At 36.5% G+C, this 16,317-nt stretch overlaps 1 protein-coding gene across 1 annotated transcript in view; it reads left to right on the top strand.

The window, feature by feature from the left end:
• The window catches only part of VWA3B (von Willebrand factor A domain containing 3B), a 253,855-nt gene that overhangs the window by 124,341 nt on the left and 113,197 nt on the right, over nucleotides 1–16,317 (top strand). The window contains exons 14-17 of the mRNA XM_044669294.1: nucleotides 2,829–2,927; nucleotides 7,468–7,650; nucleotides 10,681–10,811; nucleotides 16,078–16,238. Coding sequence (XP_044525229.1) covers nucleotides 2,829–2,927; nucleotides 7,468–7,650; nucleotides 10,681–10,811; nucleotides 16,078–16,238 — 574 coding nt within the window. The remainder of the gene's footprint in view (nucleotides 1–2,828; nucleotides 2,928–7,467; nucleotides 7,651–10,680; nucleotides 10,812–16,077; nucleotides 16,239–16,317) is intronic.

Raw genomic sequence — 16,317 nt, 5'->3', positions numbered from 1 at the left:
GGAGATATTCTAGTCATTGGAGATAGCCAATCAAGATGTCCAGAAATGGGAGATGGAGCATCTTGTTCAAGAAATAACAAGAAGATTGGCATCACTGGATGGGAGGAATTGGGGAAGGGAGGTTATCTCTGTGTGTATAGTTTAAGAAGACTGGAAAGGATAGTGGAGGAGAGTACAGGTTGCAAAAGGCTTTGAATGCCAAGTAGAGTATTTTGTGTTAGGGAGCCACTGGAGTTAATTGAGTAAGGGAGGTGACCTGGTCAGACTCATACTTTAGGAAGATCATTTAACAGCTAAGAGATGAAAGATAATAGAGATAGCTTAGTGAAGTGTAATGAAAAGAATTTAAAAAATTATTTTTGTCATGCAAAACACACTTTCATGTTGGTCATTGTTGTAAGAGCAAACTCAATACCTAACCAAAATCCTCAAATAAAGCCATAAATACTCTGATGTGAAAGACAACTCCAGCAGTTCTTTCTCTGGAGGTGGATAGCATTCCCTGTTATAAGTCTTTCAGGATTGTCTCATATCATTACATTTCTGAGAGTAGCCAAGTTTTCACAGATAACCATTGTACAATATTGCTATTATTGTGTCTAATGTTCTCCTAGTTCTGCTTATTTCGCTCTGCATCAGTTCCTGCAGATCTTTACAGATTTTTCTGAAATTATCTTGCTTATCATTTCTTATAGCACAATAGTATTCTCTGACCAACATATGCCACAATTTGTTCAGCCATTCCCCAACTGTTGGACATTCCTTTAGTTTCCAATTCTTTGCCACTACAAAAAGAACCACTATAAATATTTTTGTACAAGTAGGCCCTTTCCCTTTTTAAGAATATCTCTTTGAGATACAGACCCAATAGTGTTGGTGTTACGAATCAAAGGGTATAAACAGTTTTATAGCTCTTTGGGCATGGTTCCAAATTGCCTTCCAGAATGGTTGGACCAATTTACAACTCCACCAACAGTACATTAGTGTCCCAATTTTGCCATATCCCTTCCAACATTTACCACTTTCTTTTACTGCCATGTTGGCCACACCCAATTTTGCCACTTCCCCTCGAACAGTTACCATTTTATTTTACTGCCATATTGGCCAATCTGATAGGTTTGAGGTGTTTTAATTGGCAATAAAAAGCATTTTTTAGGTATCATTTCATTAGATGCAGTGATAGACATTCAAGAGTTATAAAGCTAATTTCTATTCTTCTGGAAGCTTATCATCTATACCCTAAAAAGGATTTCTCTAGTATATACATAAAAAAGAGTGGAAAGGTTAAACTAATACATTAATGGGTAGTATAGAATATAGATCAAGTAAGGAGCAAGAAGGTTAAATATGTGATTGGAAGAAACTGAGTTGTATAGTTGTAGAGGTAGATGCCTTGTGTCAAATGTGTGAGAGATGGTGGAAATTTGTCTCCCCTTCTTTAATCAAACCTGGAATAGTTCATAGAAGAGTATTGATCAGAACCTATTTAAATATGGGCTGTGAATGGGAAGAGTCTAATAGGGAAGGCATTCAAGATTTATAGTGCTGCCTCAGAAAGCACTGCGAAGGTAGGCAAGGGATGGTGATTGAAGGAGGTATCTTTTGAGATGGAGTAGGCTGTTATTGGAACTGATTAGAGAAGTAAAATAATACTCAGTATCCATGATAAAAGATTTAGGAGCATAAGGTATAAATATTGGACTTTATCTACAGGAAGTGGGAAGCCACTGCATAAGTTTTTTTTTTTTTTTTTTTACCCTTGTACTACTTCGGTGTATTGTCTCATAGGTGGAAGAGTGGTAAGGGTGGGCAATGGGGGTCAAGTGACTTGCCCAGGGTCACACAGCTGGGAAGTGGCTGAGGCCGGGTTTGAACCTAGGACCTCCTGTCTCTAGGCCTGACTCTCACTCCACTGAGCTACTCAGCTGCCCCCTGCATAAGTTTTAATGAAAAGGTCAGAATCACCATGATAGGTTAAGGATGAGTTTGGTCCAGCACAAGGCAAGTCACTTTCATAGGTATTATTTCTCTGCATCCCCTTGATGTTCTAAACTAAGTGTTCCATACTCAATGAATCCAATAGAGAATTGTCTTTCTCTTCCCAAACCCATCCCTCTTCAAAATTTCTCTTTTTCTGATTAGGATATGGTTTTCTATCCAGAAAGGTTCACGAGACCTCAGTGTCATCCTTGATCTCCCACTCCCCCTCATCTCTTATATATCCAATCAGAGGCAACTGGATAGAGCATTGGACCTGGAGTCAGGGAGATCTGTGTTAAAATACAGCTTTAGACTGTTCCTAACTATGTGACAATGGGCAAGTCACTTAATCTATATTTGCTTCAGTTTCCTCATCTATATAATGGGACTAATTATCATATCTATCAGATGGAGTTGTTGTGTGGATCAAATTAGATCATATTTACAAAAAACCCATAGCAAACTGACACATAGTGTCTTATATGCATGTACATATATTTACGCATATATACATGTTTACCTCAGTTTCCTCAACTGAAAAATGGGGATAATAATAGTACATTCTTCATAGGATTGTTTACTGATTTGATGATTTTAGCAGGAAAACTGAGAGTGATGATATTGGAGGCAGGGGGTTTGATGAAAATGATATTGATGTAGTCCTAGCAAATGACCAGGATCTTGACCAAATCAGTGATTCTGGGGATGGATGGAAGCCTATGGAAAGAATTGCAATTTGGCAATTGATAGAATGTGTAGTGTAAAAATTAGAGAAATGTGTATCTATTTAATAATATTTCAATGTTTTCTTTCTTTTAAATCCTCTATCTTCAACCCCCCACCTCCAGGTTGGAAGTTCTACCAATACAATGGATGCCCTTAAAATTGCTTTCTCCGATAAAGGAACCAAAATAATCTATATTCTGACAGATGGAAGACCTGATCAGGTATTTTGTACATAGAGAGAATGGTGAAGCAACAGCAGTAAATATTTGAAAAAGAATTTTGTGAATGAACTGAGCCTCCAAATTCCTTAAACCCTATTCTGTTTAAAGAGCTATTGAGAAAGCTCTTACATTCTCTTTTTAATTTGGAAGCCAGGAGAGAAAATATGCTAGGCAATTCTTTTTCCATTTAAAGACACCGAGGAAAAAAATGAACGTAAGAAGGACTACTGTCTCTTTAAAATTATATACAACTGGGCAGCTAGGTGGGTCAATGGATTGAGTCAGGCCTAGAGACAGGACATCTTGGGTTCAAATATGACCTCAGACACTTCCCAGCTTTGAGATCCTGGGCAAGTCACTTAACCCCCATGCCTGACTCTTGTTACTTTCTGCCTTGGAACCGCTACTATTGATTCTAATATGAAAGATAAGGGTTCCTTTTTTGTGTTTATATGCAATATTGAACACAAGTAATACTCCAGGAAAAGGGAAGATGCTTTGCTTGAGAATAACATGTTTTAGGCCATGGAACAAGATATTTAAATTTAATTTCTAGGACAAAAAGATCTGAAGGGAATGTATATATACACACAAAGGCATATATACACACAAGTATATATATATATGAGAATATGCATATATATAAGAGAATATATATATATTACACACCTACATGTGTAATATATATGACTGTGATTGGCTCTCATATATGAGACAATATCTATATATTGATCTATCTTTTATCTGTCAATATATCTATATATATTGACTCTCATATGAGACAATCATAATACAAGATAATAATAATTGACAAGATACATACACACATCTATCTATCTATCTATCTATCTATCTATCTATCTATCTATCTATCTATATCTGGTGCTAATACTGTCTTTCAGGACCTTATTCCTCCTTCAGGGACCTCTTCCTCCTTTCCTTCATTCTCACCTCCATTTTTTTCCTTAAAGCATATTTTAATGAATGCATCTTATTAAAAAATTGACACCTAATTGTTATTTGAAAAACAGAATAATTAGAGCTTAGTACTCTTTTAGAAATCAGTTATTTACACTGATTGGTAAATATTGAAGGAAACAGTAATTTTAGCTAATCAAACAAATGAAACATTTTGGTAGAAAAGCAGAACACGATAGCACAGTCAATTGTCATTATTGAAGGTTACAAATAGCTTCTTCCTCTAAAAAATATTCAATATAACAATATGGGTAGCCAGTGATTTATGAATGGTCAGTCAGTGGTCACGCCTGATTTGGCTGGGTTATGTACTGACCACATAAATTCCCCCCCACCTCCCCCAAGTCATGGGTTACTGAAATCAGAAGTTGAAACATAGACTCTATTTTAACATGAAACAATGTAATATAGAGAGATTAGTCTTCGAGGTCAGCCCACAAAAATCCTTTCTGAGGTAGAAAAGAGATAAATTCAAGGATTTTATGTTAGACTGACTTTATCTTCTTAGTAAATTAAACTAGATTATTTGTTAGAAGTACGGAAGGCAGATTTGTGGTTTGTGGATGAAAAATGTTTGGAAATCCCATCGTGGGAAATGTGATAGATGCTAAATTTTTCTGTTTTGCCCCCGCAACCTCAGTCTCACCTAACCCCTTTTTCCCCCTGAAACAGCCAGCACCTTAGTTCAGGACTTCACCCCTTTCACCTAGATCATGGCAACATTTTCCTAATTGATCACCCTAACTTTCAAATCTTGTACTGCTCAGATCCATTTTATGCACCTTTTCATAATTTAAATTTGAGTCAATTTTCCCTAAATGCAGATTTGACCATCCTTTACTCAATCAACTGTAATGATTTTGTATTATCTCTAGGATAAATTTAGCTCTTTTTAGCTATTAGCTAAATACTTCAATTTAGCTCTTAAAGTCATTGGTAAGCTGGCCCCAACCTATCTTTCCAGTCTCATTGGATATTTCAACTCCTCTCATGCTCTGGGATCCAGCCTTTTCTGATCCTTCCAGTTGCTAGTGCTCTCCCTCCAAAAGTACCCTGTATTGAACTTTTTTTTGTATTTATTTTACATTTATTCCATTTATATTTTGCGGCAAGTACTTACCTATGTACTTTTGGTCTCTTATTAGAACGTAATCTCATGAATATGGGATTGTTTCATTTTTTTAACTTGTATCTTTAGCACCTTGCATATTGCCTAGCACATAATTTCTTTCTTTCTTTCTTTTTTTTTTTTTTTAACACTTACCTTCTGTCTTGGAGTCAATACTGTGTATTTGCTCCAAGGCAGAAGAGTGGTAAGGGTAGGCAATGGAGATCAAGTGACTTGCCCAGGGTCACACAGCTGGGAAGTGTCTGAGGCTAGATTTGAACCTAGGACCTCCCATCTCTAAGTCTGGCTCTCGATCCACTGAGCTACTCAGCTGCCCCCTATTTAAATTCTTCTTGATTGATTAATTAAGAGAGAGTCAAGAAGAGAATTATGAATAAGAGTATAGGGCAGCTTCAAGTTAGATAACATGAATTTGTAGTTGGCTACTAAACTGTAAGCTTCTTAAAAGCAGAGGCTAGTAATTAGAATGCCTGATGTAAAGTTTTATTCCTGAGTTCAAATCTGGCCTCAGACACTTATTAGCTGTGTGACCCTAGCTGAGTCACTTGGCCCCATTTGCCTCAGTTTCCTCATTTATAAAAATGAACTGGAGAAGGAACTGGCAAACCACTCCAGTATCTTTGCCAAGAAGACCACAAATGGGGCCACAAAGAGTCTGACACAACTGAAAAATGACTGAACAACAGCATTAAACCTGAACTCTTCTGTCTGTGGAAAGGATTTTTATTTTTTATTTATTTAAAAATAAATATTATATTATTATTTATTTATATTTATTTATTATTTTTATTTAAAAATAAAAGCAGAGGCCACATCTTACTCATTTTTCCATTTTTCCATTTTTCAATGCCTAGTTATAGTGCTTATGCATAGAATACTCCAATGTAATTCATAGGTGTCAAATACCTGGCTGGCAATGCACTGTAGCCAGAAACACTCCCAGGAAATCCCAATTAAGATTAAAATGCATTTGGGAAATATTTAGAAAAATAAATTAAAATCCAATAGGATGTAAATAATATTAATATGTACTTTTCTAAGTCAATATGTGGTTGACAGGGATACTTATGGATAACAAGGTAACCTAATTTCTACTTGGGTTTGACTTAGTTTTAAGATGTAATGTTATCTGTGTTTTGTTGTGCTTTTATTTATAAAATATTTCCCAATTGAATTTTAATCTGGTTTTAGCCCCACTGTGTATGACAGGCCACATAAGGCCCTCTGAGCCTCATCTTGGACACCTTCTGGTATAAAGAACGTTGGACTTGATGACAGAAGACCCAGGTTTGAGGTCTGCCTCTGACTAGATGTGTGTGATCATAGCAAGTCTTTAACCTCATTGAACTTCAATTTCCTCATCCTCAAAATGGAGTGAATAATGTTAAAAAAATTTTATTGCCATTTTTCCTAATTGCATACAAAGGGTTAATAATATTTATACGACTTCCTTCATAGGGTGATTGTTAGAAAACTTCTGTGAACCTTTAACACGCTACATAAATATGAATTCTAATCTGTGTTGAGTTCAATTGAACTGACCCCTTTGGCAGCTTTGTTACTTTGTCCCTGGCAGGGCTGCCAGAGACCATAGAAAGCAGATGGTGGGAGTGACCAAGGGCTGAAGATTGTTGGTGGACTGACACAAGGTTTAAATACAGCACATTGAGTCTAATTCTCCAAATTATGGGAAAACTTCTTGAACATAAGGAAACCCTCTGCAAGTTTATATGGGTCTAGGAGAATTAGGGCCATTCTTTATCATTACAGGAATGGGAATAAGATATGGACACTGATCTCATTCTTCATTCCCATATCTCTCATGACCTCATTAATCCTTAGGAGGAGGGATTAGTATGCCATTCGCAGACTACATGAATGCTAAGAAAAATACTTTACCAAATTCTCTGACTTCAAAAAAGCCTAGGATTGGTTCCATTAGAATGTAATCTCCTTGAGGACAGAGACTGTTTGCCTTCTTGTCTTTTTATCTCCAGGATGTAGCACAGTGCTATAAGCTCCTAAATAAATGTTTGTTGATTGATTAATTTCCCACAAGCATTTGATTTATAACCACGGTAAGATCTGTCACCTACTCTGGGCATATATCGTCACTATCAGAGTTAAGTGCATTTTTAAGACACTGGAACTAATACATTCAGTTGCTTATTTTTAAATGAATAAATCATATCAATGGCTCGCTTTACATGCATGATGACCACAATTAAACCACTGGCTTTAAAATGAAACCAACCCATCTGTTGTTCAGTTATGAAATTATAAATTGAAAATTGCTAGCATCACAGTGGCGTGTATGCTGAGGAATTTTTTCTTTTCTTTTCCCTACCTTTCTCTCTCTTTATGTCTCCTGTCCTTTGCCTTCCTCTCCCACTTCCCCATTTCTTTCTGTCTTTTAAAAATAACCAACGATAGTCTGCAGAAACAATTTTACGTCAAATCCAACTTCGAAAGAAAATCCCTATTCATACAATCTCCTTCAACTACCATGATGAAGATGCCAATGAATTTTTGAAGGAACTCTCCCTCAGGACTGGAGGAGAATTCCATTACTTCCATTATGGTTTCCGGGATCCTTTGGACCCAGATGCTTACATGGTAAGAGTAATCTGACAGAGAAAGGTTAAGTATTACAGACCTGAGGTGAGTGAATCACTATTTACATCTTAGCAGAAGAAGAACAACAAAACCCTACTACAAAATGCCTCTCTAACAATCTGTGCATGGAAGAGTCTATTGGCTTTGTGTACTGTCAGAATGGATTGCTTTGTCTCCAACCTGGTGGTTTGTTCTCTTGTGGTGCCAGAGGTAAAACGGGGCCTGGCTTGGGCTCCAGAAAAGAGAGTGAGAGCACTGCTTGCTTTTCTGCCTACCAGAGAGGAGAGAAGAGAGAGACAAGATTGTGAGTGTGAGTTTTACTCAGGTCCTTGTGAGATGGCCCTCGTAAAGAAAGGGCTAAGCTTGGAGTCAGGAAGACCCGAGTCCAAATCCTACTGCAGACAATACTACCTGTATGACTTTTGGACTTGGCTTCTCTTTGTACCCCACTTCAGTTTTCTTATCTGAAAAAATGAAAGAATTGGCTTCTAAGGTCTGTACCTACTCGAAAGTTATGACCTGAGATTAGCTAAATATCAGTGAGGACATCCCCAAGGATGATCAGGGCCCATTACTTTCTGCCTGGTTCTTCCTTGCTAGAATCTCTATAATTTACTTCTCAGATCTCTATGGAAAGAAGGCAAAATGGTTTCTTGTGCATCAGAAGCTTTATGTGAGGTTCTAAGTGCTACCAACCCCTTTATTAGTATTTTTATAATTTTTATCTCTAGTTCCAAATTCTCTCTTCCTCCACCTTCCTATCCATTGAGAAAGTAAGAAATACAAAACCCATTATATATATATATATATGAAATCATGCAAAATATTTCCATATTAGCCATGTTGCAATAAATAAATGAATAAGTGAGAAAAAGTATACCTCCATCTTCACTCAGAGTTCATCTGTCAAACCTCCTTAAAGGAAGCGTCAGTTTTGATAATGTCCAACCCTCCTAGCAATAGAATACAGCTTCTTCAGGTCCTGGGAATGACTTCATCAAATGAAACTTACTGTTCTGATGGGAGATGATATAATATCATATCATACTCCTATTCGAAGCAACAAACACCTTCATAGTGTTACTCCACTAATGGAATGGACTGAAAATGCAGTAATTAGACAGTAATTTGAATGAACAAGCATCCTCTGACCCACATACATGGAATCAGAGTCATTTGTGTTTAGTGTGAATTACTTTAGTCAGATTGATTTTCTCCTAACATTTGGCTAAGATCAGTCAAACACGGAATGGAATTTTTGCCAGAGAGACTTGAGAGGAGAGAACATTGGACAAAGGAGAGGCACTCTTTTTTTTTTTTTCTAGTGAAATCATTATTTGATGAAGGAGAAGGCAGGGCAGAATTAGAAATCACTGTGAGGAAGGATTTGATCAGCTAACAGGCCACATAAGTACGCTGAGCAGAGAAAGAGGACATGGGAGAGGAGGACTTTAGGCTGTGAACCCTACTGAGTAGGAGGTGGGAAGATATCAAAGACAACTTTGCTTCATAGTTTTGATTATTTCTGGCCTTGGAAAAAGGCCATCTAGCAGTTCAGTTGTCTTTCTTTGGCAGTATAAGAGGAAAAACTAATAATCAAATCTGAAAAGATTTTAAAAATTATAACCTCATTTCCTTCTTCCATAGAGACGAACAATTGCTTTACTTATTACAGAAATCGTGGGGTTATCAACAAAGCAATTATTTAAGACATTTGCTTTGTGATTTATCTTGTTTGGGCAGATGCCATAGAATGTTGCTCTCGTGAACATCATGTTTGCAGTAATGCCATCTGCTTCCCAGAGACATTGTTCTAGAGTCACATGACATGGGTTCAGATCTTTCCTTTGATATTTATTACCTGTATGACTTTGGGCAAATCACTTAAGACTCTTGGATTTCAGGTTCTTCATTTATAAAATGAGGTTGTTGGATTAGATGACCTCCAAGGTGCCTTCCAACTCTAGATTTATGTTCTTATTAAAATTAATTCCCTGATAATATTGTTTACCCTCTGACATTCTATTTTTGGAAGTAGTCTTTTATGGAAGATGCCTAAATAGTAACTTAATTTTGAACTACAAGATGTTCTGAAAGCCTTAGTACACAGTTTAATTAATCTTTAAGTTGCACTAAGATTTTGGAACATCTTCCATGTTTGTTAAATGCTTTCCCCAACATTTTGCAACTGTGAATTTATCCAAATGTAATTAAAAATAATTTATTTTACAAATCTTTTTTGTACAAAGTTATTTTCCTATTGTCGCTCTCCCTCCTAATGGGGCAACTATGTTGCACAGTGGATGGAGTGCCTAGAGTGAAGTCAGGAAGACTCATCTTCTTGAATTCAAATCTGGTTTCACTTACTAGCTATATGACCCTGGGGAAATCTACTTAACCCTGTTTGCCTCAGTTTCCTCATCTGTAAAATGAACTGGAGAAGAAAATGGCAAACTGCTCCAATATCTTTGCTAAGAAAACCCCAAATGGGATCATGAAGAGTTGGACATGACTGAAAAGACTGAATAACAACCACCTCACTGTTAGATTTCAAAGGCAGGGATTGATTTTGCCATTCTCTATAACCCCCAAGCACTTTGCACAAGTATCAGTATATAAGAGGTACTTAATAAATGTGTGGTTGATGATGGCTAATATGGAAATGTGTTTTGCATAACTATATATATATATATATATATATAATTGATATCATACTGTTTGCCTTCCCACTAGTTGGGGGAAGGGCTTGGGGACAGGGGTAGACTTTGGAGCTAATTTTTTTAAATGAATGCTAAAAACAAGTAGATAAATGAAACTTTAAAAAAGTTTGCTGACTTGACTAACCTGACTTTAATTGAAAGATGACTACCTGGCTGGGCTTTTGGTAAACCAAAATGAAAAAAAACAACAACTAAGTATTATTTAAAAAAATTTTCCTAAACTACATGACAAGCTGTAAGAATGTTGTCATAAAATATGGATTAGCCATATTTTCTGAGTAATATATGTATTTATTTCTCATTTTGGCAGAATCAACAAATGAATCTCTTGCAACAAGAAGTTGAAATGGGACAAAATGACCTTGAAAGAGTGCAAAACCTTTGCACTGAATCCATGATGTTGGACTGGTATCAAAACCTACAAAATGAAGAGGAAACTGAGTAATTCTCGCTCTCATTTAACATACATTTTTCATAACATCTTAAGAGTCTGTTGAAATTTGTTGTTAAGTTTCCTTTGACATTGTTTTTCCTTTTGGACATATTTTACATGATTTATTTTTGCAAAATGAACCTTAATGTTTCCCTACATTAGTCTTGAGGAGCTAGATAAAGAACATTTGTAATCCAATTTTAATTGGAGTTCCATTTTAATAAGTCCAAACAAACTTATTTTAGACACAGAGTACTAAGTCATTATCTAAGTTGGCTCAGGATGTCATTTCAGGAAGTTTCAGGAAGTACAAGATCTGAGATTTCTACTAAGTACTTGAAATTTCCCAGCTTGTCATTTCTGTTATTTAAGGTCTTTGAGGGAGCATCAATAGTTTTTTGATCTCTCCAAGAGGAAGGTGAGAATTTAGGTATGGAGGGAGACTGTGAATAAGACACTGGTGTCATTGATGCCAAGAGAATCTTGACAGAATTATCATGGAGTTTTGGAGATAAAAGCTGCCAGGATCCAGATTAGGTCTGTGAGATAATAAATTTGTTTATAATTGGACTGTAAAAACAGGGAAGTGACTGAGGGAGGTGGTAGTAATAGAGGCAATCTGGGTAATGAATGGAGAACAAGGAATATTCTGATAGTCTCATCAGAACAGGTGAGTTGGGGATTATGAAAAAAGGTACCACCAGTACCAAATAGGACAGCTAAGGACATGATGTCATGTATTAGTATTCCTAAATCCACTCTCTATCTTACCATGAACTTCTGGCTCTCCATCTCTTAATACTATCCCAAACCATAACCACTATTCCGGTTACACTCCTCTCTTCCCTTATCTCAGCTTCTTGGAGAAGTTCAACTCTTATCATCTCTACTCTCAATATACAACACTATCAATATACAATGGGCATATTGGTAAATGTTTGATAACCAGCTCTCTGAAAAAAAATTAACATGACACACATTTAAGTTTAATATACATTATAAACATAGATTATTATACATATATAGGTTATATATGTAATGAACATTATATACACATCTGCACTTAAGTCTGGACAATTAATAAAACAATAGATTAAGGTGTGATTTGTAGCTCTGCCAATCTGAGGTATAAATGTTCATATTGAAAATTTAACAATTGGCTCTCCAAAGCCATTTCAAGTTGGCTCCAACACACCAGTAGTCTACTCTCAAGTCTATTGTTTCCTTGTCTTTTCACTGTCCATGACTTGCAAAACATCAACCCTGGAATCTTTCTACCAGCCACCTTTTTTACTGCTACTCGGCTGCTATAGAATAGATTAAAAGAAAGTCATGAAACCACCTCCACTAAAAAATTATCTAATAATTGCTGGGTACTTGCTGCATCAAGGTAGTTTTTTTTTACTCCTTCCTAATTTTTTTCTCTATCTCATTCACCATTTTTGCTTGTTCAAAACTTTTTCGGTTCTTGAAGGTCCTACAATACCTTTCTCAGCTGAAGACTTTTACTCATACTTCATGGAGAAAAACAGAGACCCTCCTTTTCTAGCTCCCTCTTCTCCCCTTATCTCTCAGCCTCTTGAATTAACCTCCTTTTTTACTATTTTCTCTTTTCATTAAATCTCTGATGGAAAAGTAGCCCTTCTCTTCACCAAGAACGGGTTATCTACATTTACTCATCATCCCATCTTCTCCAGCAGATTGTTCCCACAAATCATTTCTTTCTCTAATCTTCATCTTCTCTCTATCCATTCTGCTTTCTAAAAGCACACCTATCTCCCCATCCTTAAAAACCCTTACTGGATCCTATAGTCCCTCCTAGCTATTATCTTATGTCTCTTCTCAGCTAAATATCTTGAAATTATCTACACTTGATGCCTCCATTTCCTCTCCTTTCACTTTCTTTTAAGTCCTTTTCAATCTGACTTCTAACCTCATCATTCAAATGAAACTACTCTCTCCTACTGTTTTTGCTGTTATTTAGTGGTTTCAGTTGTGTCCAGCTCTTCATGACTCCATTTGGGAGTTTCTTTGCAGAGATACTGAAGTTATTTTCCATTTCCTTCTCCAGTTCATTTTACAGATGAGGAAACTGAGGCAAACAGAGTCAAGTGACTTTCCCACAGCTAGTAAATGTCCGATGCCAGATCTGAACTCAGGAAGGTGAATCTTCCTCATCCCATACTCGGCACTGCATCTACTGTGCTGCCTAACTATCCCCTCACCAAGTTAGTGATGTTTTTAAAATTTCGAAGCAGGGGCTGAGGAACAGAACCCTAGTGGAAACCTTCAATTGAGGACCCCCCATCCCCATCATGATATTGCACACTAATATCTACAAAGTGTTCTATACCACTAAATTTTTTAAAAATTTGTCAGCCTTATAATGAATATTAAATATTATACAAGTATTCAAATACCAATCTTATGTGTAAATATTTTACTAAGAGGCCACTTTTCTGAAATAAAATGAAATAAGGTATGTAGAGAGAGGCAAAATTTTAAGAGTGGAAAGATAGCCAGCTTTGGAGTCAGAAAGAACTGTGTTCAAGTTTCACCCTCTGACAGCTGTATGACACTGGCAAATCAGTGTACCCCTCAGTCCTCTGGGCCACTCACTTAACCTCTAAGGCTCTTTAAGTTAAAGACAAGTTGCCAGTCTACCTAGGTGGAGGGAGTTTCTACACCAAGAATTCAATAAAATCATTTTTCTGGATCAATTAAAAAAAGAGTATGAAAATTACTTTGTTAATTTTGAGTGATCCACAGACATCAGCCATTATTATTAATAAATATGTTCTTATTAACTGGGAAGGAACTTGGGAATTAATCTACTTTGAATGTTTCCTCACTCTTCATTATATCACCAATAGAAAACTGCATTAGTAAAACAGTAAAGCTCATTAGTCATGGCATGGCTTCATTATATAAAATTTTATTCTAATGTGGAATAATTGATGATTGTGTATATATGATATATGTATGAACATATGTGTATGTGTATATCTTTATATACAACATTATCTTCTGTCTTAGAAGGATTCTAAGTATAATTACTATCATTTCAGAGACAGAAGAGGTCTAGGCGATTGGGGTTAAGTGATTTGCCCAGGGTCACATAGCTAGGAAGTGTCTGAGGCCAGATTTGAACCCAGGACCTTCTGTCTCCAGGCCTGAGGTTCATTCCACTGAGCCATCTAGATCCCCCAATTGTATATGTTTTTGAAAATTTGAATTTGCATTAAAGACTTGGGACGATTACACACATGAACAAAGAATTCAGAGAATCATAGACTTAGATAAAAATAGAGACCTTTCAGGGTCATCTATTCCAACTATCTGATTTTACAGTTGAGGATACTGAAGTCCAAAGATGTTAAGTGATTTGCCCAGAGTCTCATAAATAATAAACAATGGATTCTGGTTCAAAGACAGCTCTGCTGACCCAAGTCTCCCACTCTGCCTCCCAATTCAATGAGTTGTTTAACTGAAACATATATTCATTATGAATCATTGTGCTATTTAGTACAAATTAAGAGTTAAATGAATAAATAACAAATAAAACTGTTTCTAGTCCTTTCTGTAACTTTGCACATTCACTCTGTTCTCCCCACTTGATTGGTTTTTCTAGAGTTCTACAATTAAGCTGAGTAAGCTGGCTGACCAGTCTATCTGCTTCTGCATTAGCCTGAAAACTAAATGAAGGAGCAGTTTGATTCAGACCCAGCAGAGGAGCAATGTAATATAGAGGTCAAACTGTTGTTATGCAAAGAATCAAGGGCATTGCTCCATTCTTTTACAAATGTTGTGTTTCCTACTTTTTTTATTCCTGGAAAGAATGAATTCTTTTCATGGTTACTTTTTGCATGTACTACAACAGACAGTAAATTGTATCTTGCCATCTTTCTACCAGACAAAAGAATTTATCCTAACCACAAACAAATAGAATATTTTCTGTTTATCTACCTATATTTTTACAAATATCATCGATATGGAATTGAAGTATGCTCTTAGGATTTAAAATTAAAAGAAATCTAAATCAGAGGCGAATGCCCTCATTTTGTAGATAAGGAACACGGGGATCAGGGAAGGCAAGTGACTTGCCAAAGATCGCATAGATAAGGTAGAGCTAACATTTCAGCCAACTCTCCAGGATAATGGGCGCAGTGGCTAGAGTCCTGACCTTGGAGTTAAGGAGACTCATCTACTTGGGTTCAAATCTGTCCTCAGACACTTACTAGCTATGTGGCCCTGGGCAAGTCACTTAACCCTGTTTACTTTAGTTTCCTCAACTATAAAATGAACCAGAGAAGGAAATGACAAACCACTCCAGTATCTTTGCCAAGACAATACCAAATGAGGTTACAAAAAGTCGGCCATGACTGAACAACGGCAATCAAGGATAATATATCTAAATGTACCCCCCCTTTTGACCTCTAATTAAATGTCTGTCTCCAGTGGAATTTAGAACTTCTAAGTTCATTATGACTGTTTCCTTCTGAATATAGGACATTCATCCTTCAGCATTCTACAAACATCGATTGCCTATTATGTTCAGAACACTATGTTAGATAATGAAGACAAACAATTTAGCTAAAATCTAGTTGGTGTCTTCATGGGGAATACGCCTAGGAAGGGGCTACATTACCAAACCAGAGAGGTATACTATACAATATATGACAAATCTATCTGAAAGTGCAAAAATATAGCAGGAGATCAGGGAATCATTACTTAAATGCAAAAGTGTGTCATCTGTATCTTTTTCCAAGGCTTGACTTTGAAAAGAAAAATGGCAGTCACAGAGAGAATCCTTACTTCCTGGCAATGCTGGCTAGCTCACATCCATGAACAGCAGAACTGTCTAAGCTGAAGTGCAACAGCTGTCATTATATGAATCTGTTCTGAGACTGTGATTCCTTTCCCCTAACTTTCCTCTTTTTCTCACATGGTGGGTTTGATGATATGTTGGTCATATGTAGTGACATGGGCATATCTTCTGGGGAACCCTGCTGGGTTCTGGGGAACCACAGTTTGGAGAATCGGCTTTGCAGTTTTCACATGTAGTGGCCTTATTTTATTTTTCATTGAATAAATGAAATTTTGAAAAGCATCCTTGAAAATTGGCATACTGAAACTTGACTATATGGATATTTTTACATGTTGAAATGGGACGTAGATTAATTGTTTAAATCTAGCATTTTGCCATGGATTTTTAATGATATATTAGCACATTCTTGGTAGAAATAACTCATTTTCTCTTTTAAAAAAAAACAGGCATAAAAAGCCCAACTCTGAGGTGGTTTTGGAAAAAGAAAATTTGACGGAAATAACTTTAGAGACACCTCCAAAGAGAAAAGTATGCCCATCTGAAACTAGTTCCATTAGTCCTTGTGGAAGTCCACCTCAAATTCTGAAGAAGAAAATACCATTTGCAGGTACTGTCAGTCTGACAACTAGTATTTACTAAGTGCCTAGTAGGCAACGTGCTAAGTGCTAGGGATGCAAAGAAAGACA

This window comes from Gracilinanus agilis, chromosome 3 (genome assembly GCF_016433145.1).
Source record: "Gracilinanus agilis isolate LMUSP501 chromosome 3, AgileGrace, whole genome shotgun sequence".
Taxonomy (NCBI): Eukaryota; Metazoa; Chordata; class Mammalia; order Didelphimorphia; family Didelphidae; genus Gracilinanus; species Gracilinanus agilis.
This window is presented reverse-complemented; position numbering and strand designations above follow the sequence as displayed.